The sequence below is a fragment of the Neolamprologus brichardi genome, chromosome 18 (genome assembly GCF_056152115.1).
Source record: "Neolamprologus brichardi isolate AB-2024 chromosome 18, ASM5615211v1, whole genome shotgun sequence".
In the NCBI taxonomy this organism is placed as follows: domain Eukaryota; kingdom Metazoa; phylum Chordata; class Actinopteri; order Cichliformes; family Cichlidae; genus Neolamprologus; species Neolamprologus brichardi.
The window spans coordinates 24,914,115-24,925,543 of record NC_142121.1 but is presented as its reverse complement, the minus strand read 5'-3'; the positions used below and the strand labels follow the sequence as shown (position 1 = coordinate 24,925,543).

The following is an 11,429-nucleotide window of genomic DNA, read 5'->3' as shown; positions in this document are numbered from 1 at the left end:
TGTTGTACTTAATCTTGTACACTGTACACTCTAAAGTTTCCACATGCCATTAACCACAGATCTACAACAAAAATCGATCTGCAAGAATTAGTTAGTTCAGGAAATCACTTTAGCTGACTGTGACTTTCTTCCTACAAACTCGTTTTGTCCTCAGTAAATTAATTTAACACCTCAAATTAAGTTTTAGAATTTTTTGTAACTTTTTAAAATGCAATTTATTCTTTTATATTTAGCTATAAAATATTATTTGAAAATATAATAGGTTAATCAGTAGTGGAAATCGTGTGGAAAAACGAATGACCAGTTACTTATTAGAATAGAGAAACAACCTTTAGGCTTCAGTACTTGCAGTTTTAATCTGGAGTAACGATACCTGAAGGTGGGCAGTTTATTAGTATTTTTATTTATTAGTCTACACGAAGTGCTTTGGTCTACTTTATCCAGCCGGATGGAGCCTCCCACACGAACCTGAAGCCAGGAAACTGTGGTTGCTTAGCAAACTTCTCATCCACGATCCAAAGTTTGGAGACGTATTGCTCAGTCGCTATTTGTGCTGTGAACTCAGAGCAACTGCTTTCCATACGTTTCCCCCCTTCTTTGAGGTCCAGGTGGCAACGCTGAAACCTGCAAAGATGTCAGTCGCAGGATTTAAAAAACAGATTTACAAAGCCACTCAGGTAAGCGCGCGACAGTTAAACATTAGCCTTTCGTTTAGTTAGCCATGTAGCATTCCGGCTACCTGGTTAAGCAGAACGGAAAACTTTAACAACAAACAATTAAACACCTCCAGCTTGCTGCACATACCACAGGCTATGTTGTTGTTAAACATTTCAGAATATGACAAATTTGTTACTAACGTAATGGCTAACATAAAAGTTAATAGTTGACTTTATCTTAGCTAATGCTAATTAGCGAAACATTGACACAGCACTGGTTAATCCAGCTGTTAAGCTTTCCATAAAAGTTTTGTTTTCCTCAAGTCTAACGATTTGTATTTATGCACCCACTGTTTTCTGATAAATTACTTTTTCCCCTAAGAAAGTGAGACCTGGGAACAGTATTTGTACCGAGTTTCTACCAAAGTTTTGTACTACTTGGCTTGTGCTCTTGTTAAATTGACGTTAAAAGAGCAGCAGACAATCGGAGGTTTCTTTTCCTTCTCCCAAACAGAGACCTCGTACGTTGGGTGGAGTTTCTTGATATCCTTTAGGTTGTTTTTACGTTTCGTTTTTCGGTGTTTTGTTGTTTTCCATTGCAGGGCAGTTAGCCAGTCTTGTTCAAAACTAAGGTTTCTTATCTGTTTCTTGGTGTATCGCAACAACCCCGAGACAGATGAGCTGTCTTGTTAACATGATAACAGTTAAAAGTAAACTAATTTTAAGTGTTTAAGTTTCATATATTTCCCAGCTGTGTAAAATGATCTGTCATTATTTCTTAGATATTCTGTTCATCAGTCATCTGGTGTAATGTTGTTGTTGTTGGTTTTTTTTACATCTTCAATAAGGAAGTATGAAACTCTAAGCTTAAGAGTTCAGTGCTGTGTTTTAAACATTAGCTTTTCTCATTGCTGAGCATCTCCTATGTCACATAACAAGCATGTAAAAACTGAAGCAGCACACGTTAACATAGACAGCTGAGGGATTTGAAAGCTTAGATTCAGATGATTACACAAATGTAAGTCTGTGCATTCTTGTTACATCATGAATTTATTGTACTGGGTTTGTCTCCAGTTTCCACTTATCCATTAACAGTAATGCTTGTTATCAGAGAAATATAAATAGCTGCCCTTTGATGTAAATGCAAAACCTGCCCATGACCTGCGTTGTCCCTGTACCAGCTTTGCTAACATCATGTCAAGTGATTGCTCTTACGTCGGTGGGTGTGTCTGTCCTCCATTGTAAGTAATGGAATCCTAGTAATGTGGATACTGCCCAAGCCAGCTTCAAACTCATAAGTAATAACACAGATCTAGTTGTTATGTTAGTACTGTAACAATGGATAGGTGAATCCACAGAAACCAGTTCTTGCTAAACTAGCTGCACAAGTGGTTTGCTAACTATACAGAACAGTGACCAGTTCCTGTCATAGAAAAATCAAGAATTATTTAATATGCTATGGCTGCAAACACACAAGATTTATACTGAGTATTTTTTATCTGAGTTGTACATACCTGGCCCAGCACAGCTAAGCATCTTGTCATTCAGGTTTAAAAAGAAAAAAATTGGGTGGAGATTATTAGTTGTGTAAGGTAATTGCCTAACAGACTTACGTCATATGGCCTAGATATTAATTACATATAGATTCTACATTTACACTTTAAAGTTAAATCTTAAATAAAATGTGCGATTTTTCAAATTACTGTTTTTAGTATTTTTCCCACACAAAAACCCCCACAACTTTTATTTCCTATAGCCACTGTTGCAGGAAACAACTAAATAAACAAGCCCTTCAGCATGTTTTACAGTTTATAAGTGAAGTGCCAAATCCCTGTGCAATATCACATAAATGCTGAATTGTTCATAATTGTATCAAAAAATCAGTGCACCTTTAATTACTCAGATTATTAAGATTTCCTTTATGTTTGACAGACTAATCTCTCCTCGGCATGTGGCCACCAGTGTTGCACAAATTTCTGCCATTCTTCAGAGGCCATTTTTAATTTGCTTCTTATTAGAAGGACTTTGTGTTGCTTTACCCTTTATCTTATTAAAATATCCCAAACAAATACCCCAGACATGCAGGCCCAGGACAGAGTTTTGTGTTTTTACCAATAATATGGAGCTGCCATGCCAGAGGAACAGAGGAAGACCACAGAGGAGATTCATGGAGCTAGTGGTGGAAGAGATCCTCAGTGTTGGTGTGAAAAACGAGAATGTTAGGGATAGGATGAGACGGAGAGAGATGATCTGCTGCGGTGACCCCGAAAGGGAGGAAGTGTGTAGGGTTTTGGCATTGTGCTTTGCATCTTTTGGCTACAGTATTCCCTTTTTGCCAGTTTTTGGAGACTGCCAGTCATCTTGTCAGACTGTGTTTTGTTTCTGTACATCCATAAGGCTCATGGTGTCATATGGATCATCCAACATATTTTTGCAGAAAATATGTCAGCTCAGCAGGCCCTATTTGACATTATAATTCATTATAATTAGCCCATTTTGAACTTAGAAATGATTTTGATTTTAAAGTGGTAATTTCTGCTCCTTAGTATACGGAAGCCAAACTCTTTCACAGAAGCTGAATTGGTTTTACTTTTCTTGTTGGCCAAAGACATTTCTTGGACTAAGCTGAATTAAACTTGCCACTGTCTCGTGTGGTGCTCAATAGAAGATGGCTAAGCTAACATTGCAAGGTCAGATCTGCACCTAATTGCTTGTTTGAGGTCATTGCTGGAGGTTCAGTGAGTTATTAAAGCCAAATGTTCACTCACTTTTTTCCCGCCTGCAATGGGAATGTGTGTTTGTCTGTGTTCAATAAAGCACAGAAAAATAGTTGTATTTTTAACTCAAGCCTCTGATTAGTTTCAGATCAGATCAGATTTGTTATAAGGGCAGAAAACCACAGAGCTGCAATGAGCTAAGTTTTCACTTCCCACTGTGCATAACAACTTCTCATCTGGTACAAAGAGATTCTTTGATTTCAGTTTCTAAATAGGGAAACATCCAGGGCTAATCTATTTCCCATGAACCCTTTGGTGATAGGTGCTTAGGGCGAATTTCAGAGTCATTGAAGGTTAGAAAAAAACATTGCCAGGCCTGTGTACAATAAACTGGAGAGATTGATCGATCCATCTGTTCATAGAGTTTTATGTGTAGTGTGTTGCTGACAGCTGCACTGGACTGAACTGAAATAAGAGCGCGCACACACAATGAGCCTCTGTTTAGCTTGCCAGGAGACCTAGTGGAAGAAAGACGAAGCCTGCATCTGTGATTATTAAAATTATCCATGGATGTGGCTGTAGTGTAGGAAACTCTGCTAAAAGTCTGTGCTGGCCTGATGGAAAAAATAAAACTTCTAGTATAATTCCTTATGGAATTATGGTTCTAAGTAAAGAGGAAAGAACTCAGTCCCTCACACAGAGCTGAGGAGGTTGCTTCCCCCATGGAAAATGGACAAGTATTGGAACTTGGGAGTTAATTAAAACAAAATCTTGAAAGATAAACAACAAAGTTTTAAAAGCAACAAAAGCGAAGGTGTTGCAGAGGGTTGTGAAAACTGCCCAACGCATCGCCAGAGCACCACTTCCTGCCATAAAGGACATCTACAGGAAGCGGTGTCTGAAAAGGGCTGGGAAAATCATCAAAGACCCCAGTCACCCATCGCATGGACTCTTCACCCTCCTGCCCTCTGGGAGGCGCTACAGGAGCCTCCGGACTAAGACCACCAGGTACCGGAACAGCTTCTTCCCCACAGCTGTCAGACTCCTGAACTCTGCCTCCTGACATCTGACCCACGTTAACACATGGACTGGACATACACCCACAACCACCCACACATACAATGGACAACTGTACCCTCATACACACAATAATAACATGGACTGAGCCACCAATCACAACCACTAGCACTTTATATAGCCTCTGTAGAAATTATCCACATATTTCACTTATCTTAACTGCACTACTGTATAGCTCTGTGTAAATAATCATTCGGTACAATTCGATAATTTTTAATTCTACAACTGTTTATAAACTGCATAGTTCACATCTGTATAGCTGTATATCTCATATTTCTGTATATTTTTTTATTTCATATTCTGTAAAGTTTTTCATATTTATATCCTGTTCATAGCCTGTACTCACTACAGCCTGTACATACTTATAGTTATAGCATATTCATAACATATTTCATACCGTGTACATTATAACATACCATAATAGACCAATTTCTGTAACATACTCACATATCTATATTATTGCTAATATATATTTGTATTATATCTATATCATGGCTAAAGCACTTCTGGATGGATGCAAACTGCATTTCGTTTCCTTGTACCTGTGAAATGTGCAATGACAATAAAGTTGAATTCTATTCTATTTTATTCTAAAAGCACAGGTGTCCTTGGATCTGGAAGTGGATAGAGTTGTATGCAAAGGGTTAGGCATTTTGTGATGGCGCAGACAACCAGCATTTTAGATTCTCTGGAGATTATTTAGAGAAGCCAGACTTTGTCAAGCTCGAATGTTTACAACTTTTGTAGAAAAAGTGGCTTACAGTTTTCAGAAACATTCACAGGGATATCAATAGAAATTTTATATGAGATATTTTTCTTTTTCAGTCTTCGTAATCCTCCGTGAAGGCCAGTAAGAATGTTAATTTCAGTCAGTTGCAATTTTCTGTTTGCTCTGGGTTCACAGTTGATGAGTGAGAAGGTTGGAGGTGCAGAGGGAACCAAACTGGATGAAGACTTCAAGGACCTTGAAAGGGTATTTAATGCATTCCACATAATACTTACAGCTCATGTGTTTAAGTTGTATTAGCTTGTTGAAATGATTTCCTCCAGCTTCTTTTGATTTACATAAGTGGCCCTAATGGCATTCAACTTGCATTTAATTTTTTTCATTTCTTGTGTGCCACCAGAAAGCTGATATTACTAGCAAAGCAGTAGTGGAAGTCCTCAATAAAACATCAGAGTACATCCAGCCTAATCCAGCAACGAGAGCTAAGCTTAGCATGCTCTCCACAGTTTCCAAAATCCGTGGGCAGGTCAACAGTCCAGGCTACCCCCAGGCTGAGGGCCTGCTGGGGGAGTGTATGACTAAATATGGACATGAAATCGGCGAGAGTAGCAACTTTGGTAAGAACAGCAGTTAATAGCAGGAAAAGATATAAGGTAGAAGAGGCATGTTATACTTGATAGCATATGCTTTAAATTAGGAAAAGACACAAGAATGTGGACAGTATGATAGGGGAGTTGTGTGCATTTGTGAGGGGGTTGCTGACAGACATGGTTAATTTGGGGGCTTTGTTGTGTTTGATTGTTGCTAATTACATGACTCATATTAACTTAGGCATGCTCATGCTAATTGCGTGTGCATTTTCCACAGGTGGGGCTCTTATAGATGCAGGAGAGTCAATGAAGAGGTTGGCTGAGGTCAAGGATGCGCTGGATATTGATGTGAAGCAGAACTTTATTGACCCACTGCAGGGAATCGCTGAAAAGGACATCAAAGACATTCAGGTAGAATCAAAAGATTCTGTGCATACAGGCCTAGGCATTCACTAATGAGCTCTGCAGTCTGCATGTGATTTACAATGTTATAAAAACGTATTCAGAAACCAAGCTGACATTGAATTACACTAATGACAAAGAACATTTGTCAAAGCAGTTATGAACAAGTGAAAATCTTTTGATGTTTGTATGATAGTATATATTCTGTGAAATTTCATCCTCCTAATTGTAACACTAATCTCCCACCCCCACTTTGCAGTTCCACCTGAAGAAGTTGGAGGGCCGCCGTCTAGACTATGACTATAAAAAGAAACGTCAAGGTAAAATCCAAGATGAAGAGATCAGGCAGGCCCTGGAAAAGTTCCACGAGTCCAAAGAACTGGCTGAGCGCTCAATGTACAACCTCCTGGAGACAGATGTGAGTATTAAGTAGTACAATGTGGCTTTTAGAACTGCTGTGCCAAGTTCCTTCAACAGATAGTTGTAAGAAAACCTGACATTGTTTAATGAGTTTGATGTAACAAAAGCATTGATGTGATTAATGCCACATTTGTGGCTCTGTGTAAGACCAAAAGGATTAACCTGTAGGAAGACTGTATAAACTTAGATTATATATCTGCAGGAGTGCCAGTGAGACACTCTTTGTTATTCTACAGCACTATCAGCATCATGCATAATGAACAATACTGTGATAGACTGAATGAGATCTCCAATGAGTTTAAAAGCAGCAGTAGCTTTTAATTTTGACCATATGTTAACCTAGTTCAGTGTCAACAAACATGGTTATTTAGTCTATAGTCATCTTTAATCATTTTAGCAAGAATAATGATTTAGGGCAGATTTTGTGGCTGCCAAGCTATCTGTGTACCAGTACTTGCAGATCTAAGTCTAGGAGGAAATGTATTATAATGCAATGGTATGCTGATGGATTATTTGTTAAAGTCTGTAGTGGTGCATTAATACAATAGCACTAAACTGAGAAAAGAGTGGCAAGTTACGTAAGAAACTACGTAGCGAACATGAGAACCATGTGAAATTACATTGCCCAACTGTTTCACTGTTACATGTTTTGGAAATACATGTAGTTGGTAGCTCACATGTTCTCCAACATCAAAACACACACGTATTTAAGGACAGTACGTATCAGCTGACTTGCCTTGTTTTTTCCAATGTGCTGTGCAGTTACGTGAAACCCGTCAAACCTGTTTGGTGTGGTATTTTCTGTTTTTCGTGCCATCAGTGGACCATTCAAAGCTTTTTTCACGAGGATTAACAAATGACGAGAATACAAGTCACACTTAAAGAACTCACCATGTTTCCTTTCTTTTTTCTGTTTTTTTAAATACTCCTGATGTTTCTGCCTTTGTAGGTGGAGCAGGTGAGTCAACTGTCGTCTTTTGTGGAGTCTCTGCTGCAGTATCACAGACAGGCCACACAGATCATGGAGGAGCTTTCTGACAAACTGAGAGAAAGGTCAGCACCAGACTATTTTTGGAAAGTGGCATGCCTTTTGTATGTTGAGGCTTCGTCCTCTGGCTCATGACAGGATGATTCAGCCGTATCTTTTGTCCATCTGATTACATCCAATGAATACCAAGCTGCAAAATATGTTTTGTTTTTTTGTTTTTCTGTTAGAGAAACAAAATATCAGCTTAGTTTACAACTTTAGATCATTTTGTTTTCTTTTAATAAAATGTGTCTAGTTTTTGTGATTGGATTAAAGCCCAAAATAAGATCAGCTAACTCTTTGTTAGCATGTCTGTATTTGTATTGGCACATCCTCTACTTGTGAACTCAAAGAGGTAATGGTTTGTGATTCTGATTGTTTGCAGGGTAAATGATGCTCAGTCTCGCCCAAGACAAGAGTACACACCTAAACCCAAACCAGCCTTTGATTTTGGAGAAGTAGAACACTCAAACGGAGGATACTCTTCATCTGCTTCAAGCCCTCCAGCTTACTCTTCTGGTACACTTCTTTCTTTCTGTTTTTTCCCTCTTCATATTGTGTGTGTGCGTGCGTGCGCGTGCGTGCATGCATGCGCGTGTGTGCGTGCGTCTCATTCATATGACTGATGTGTCTTTCCTTCTGCAACATTAAGCAAACACAGCACAGTATCAAGGGCCATCCTTCCAAAGACCGTCCATCAAGAACAGACGGCGTGAGTGGACAGAGGAAGAAAATGTGTCACTTGCACTGAACTATAACTACTACTACTACTCAGCCTGTTGCACATCTTTGTAGCAGAAAAGTTTATGCATTAGTGTGAAGTGTCTCACTAGCTTTGCTACACTATGATTGGTGGGTCAATTAATAACCAAGGCTGCAGATACATTCATTCATTGGCAAACAAAAACACATCTTAAATAACCATTGATTATGGTATTATGTATGAAGTTGTATGTATCTGACAGCTTAGTGCACTGATGACTGAATCTTCTGAATCTCAAGAAAAAAAACAATCGTGATATACCCAAATATTTAATTTGCAGTTTAAAGTCTGAATCAATTCTCAGACAAAAGAGAAGAAAATAATGGGGAAAATATGTAGCCTGATTTGTACTCCTGCGTTGATTTCTTGAGGTTCAGAAGGATTCTCCTTAAGCACACTGGTGACTAACTTAAAAGTCTTTATGTTTCCTGTTTTTATGACTTGGACTTGATGGCTACAGAGTGGACTGGAAAACATTGGTGTTAAATTCCCTATAATGAAAACCTTTCAAAGGAGAATATACTAACCTCGTTGAAGGGAAATTGTTTCCATGGAATAACTGTATTTGTTTTGTTTTTCTCCCTTTCTCCATCTCTGTGCCTCTGTCTCTTTCTTCAGCTGAGCCTTGCTGTAAGGCCATGTATGACTTTGAGCCAGAGAATGACGGAGAGCTGGGCTTCCAGGAGGGTGACATCATTAAATTGGTCTCTCAAATCGATGAGAACTGGTATGAAGGAAGCCTCCGTGGAAAATCAGGATACTTCCCCACCAACTATGTTGAAGTGATGGTCCCTCTGCCACACTGAAAACAGCAGGGGTTAAGATTATGAAAAGTGGAGGATAAAGGATTACCAGATCTCTTAATAACAAAGATTATATAAAGAGTAAATATCAAGACAATGATATTTCTTATATCTCAAGGTTAAAGAGTACACACAGATTTGTCAAAACATCAAGGGCAGAGGAATGTTCGATGAGCCAAATTATATCGTAATATTTGGGTGCTTCTGTCATATCCTGAGTTTTATAGCCATTCTCTATGCACCTGTGCACTTTTTACACTACACCTCTATCACCAGGACGGATTAAGAAATGCTGAGAGAGAATGGTGTTTGGGGAAGAAATGGTCTACAAACTCTTAAGTGCAACTACTTTATTTTTCTTATCCTGTTTTTATACTCAGAATATTACGTTTCGTTCTATGCATTGTTCATATTGGTACTACACACATGCATGCGTTCCTCTAAACACTATTCATACACTCCCATTTTTAATCTCTGTACCTTAAGGCCTTAGTACTGTGTGTCAACATGGAGGACTGGCTTCCCTTTATCAATGTTTAGTCTCTGCCGCCCTCTAGTGGTCACAGAGTTTCTTCTTAGCTCCTTATTCAGCAACACTATCATGTGATGTTTGTTGGATGTTTCTTACCAAATCTATGTTGGGTAGTTTGTCCTAAGTTTTAGTTTGCAGATGTTGAAACAGCGTGAGTGAGTCAATAGATGTTGTTTTTCTAAACATTGGTAGTTTTAGCATTAACAAAAAGAATTCCAGTTAAACTCTAAAAATTACAATTTAACATTATTTATGTAACGCAGGTTATCAAGTTATCGGTGAATTCATTTACTTACAACCTAGATCATACTGCCCTCATTTTATTAAACATGGATGCCAAAGAATTTTTTTTTTTTTAATTTTCCAAAATGCAAAGGGCTGTTAGTGTGCACAATTGTGTTGATATTTCAGATGATTACATGCAGCATCCCACCGTTCATGTTGTGCAACGTTACACCAAAGCCAAAACCATGTTCTTTTAGTTCCTGTTTTCTCAGGCTCTATTGATACTGCTGGCAGTGTCACTCATAATGTTCTGTGGGATTTTTTTTTTTTTTAAATTCAGCTGTTTGTTTCATGAACTTTCTGTCACTGGTGCATTTTCCACATCAGTGCTCGGGTGAGCTTGGCCTTATTATTCTAACCTCCAATTTGATGCGTGGAATTTAATCTGATGTGTGTTTGGTGTTTTTTGTACCTGCCTCAGTTTTTAGGCCGAAACTGCATCAGACCTGATGGGGGTTACTATCTTCCAGTGACTGTGTACTGAATTTACAAATAATAAGGAAGGACCTTTGCACAATGGCTGGTTTCAGTTCCAATTAAGCCTATTACAAGCAAACTATGAACTGTCATGGTCTGTGCTGTTCACTAGAATGCCAACTTTCTCCTCTTGTCATGATCCCCTTGTTAGACCGCCCCCTGCCCCACTCATCTCTCCCATCTCCATTTAAACTGAGAGTGGAACAGACAGGTCTTTTCAGCAGGCAAGGGCACACAGCACTGGATTATGCCCTCCCCCACTATGCGTTATTCACCACCTGCCCCTGTGCCCCTACCCCCTTTCTCATTATCTACCCCATCCCAAGCCCACGGTGCCTCTGAGGCTCAGTCTCCCAGTCCATAATACCATCATTCCTATCACAGTAGATACCTCTTAATGTTTTGCTTGCATCTGTGCTCTGTTATTAGTGGTATGCATTGCACCGGGGGTTTGGCATAGCAGACTAATAACTGTGGTTCAGGTGTGGGTTTACATGCCTCATTACACATAATCAAAAGCCCCCTTCCCAAGTTTAGGAGAGGAGGAGGGTCAGGGGCTCAGGTTGAGCTGTTCTGTAGCTTGTAATAATATTCATGAAGAACAAAGGGCTAAGATCAGCTTTTGTCAGCTGCTGCTCTTACTGTGGAAATAAAGCTTTTATTTCTTTTTCCCCCATCATGCATGCTTTTGAATTTTCTGTGAAAGTAGCCTAACTTTTTGTATGTTTTTTTTTTCATTCTAGCTTTTGCCATATGCAATGCCTCATTTTTTGTAACTGTGACACAATAGGGAGAAATGTTGAGACTAAAAGTGGGATTATCCTGGATTATCTTTAGGATGTATGAATTACCTCTATGCTAAATGTAATCTTGTGTATTGTATAATTAATGCGGTGTATGAATGAATGCTGTCCATTTGCTTCTTTAAATAAATGTTAAGTAATTTGTCCCGT

General features: G+C 38.8%; 1 protein-coding gene across 2 annotated transcripts; it reads left to right on the top strand.

Moving 5' to 3' along the window:
- The first annotated feature begins 456 nt into the window (after positions 1-456).
- On the top strand, positions 457-11,403 carry LOC102799392 (endophilin-A2-like). Of its 2 annotated transcripts, XM_006786672.3 has the most exons (9): positions 457-677; positions 5,355-5,423; positions 5,578-5,794; positions 6,045-6,178; positions 6,429-6,587; positions 7,539-7,642; positions 8,002-8,135; positions 8,269-8,328; positions 8,998-11,403. In XM_006786672.3, the coding sequence occupies exons 1-9, from the start codon at positions 633-635 to the stop codon at positions 9,183-9,185; spliced, it is 1,110 nt and encodes a 369-aa protein (XP_006786735.1). In that variant the 5' UTR covers positions 457-632; the 3' UTR covers positions 9,186-11,403. The 2 variants fall into 2 exon arrangements, with proteins under 2 accessions (XP_006786735.1, XP_006786736.1); XM_006786673.3 differs by lacking the exon at positions 8,269-8,328 and having other exon boundaries at positions 460-677.
- The last annotated feature ends 26 nt before the right edge of the window (positions 11,404-11,429 follow it).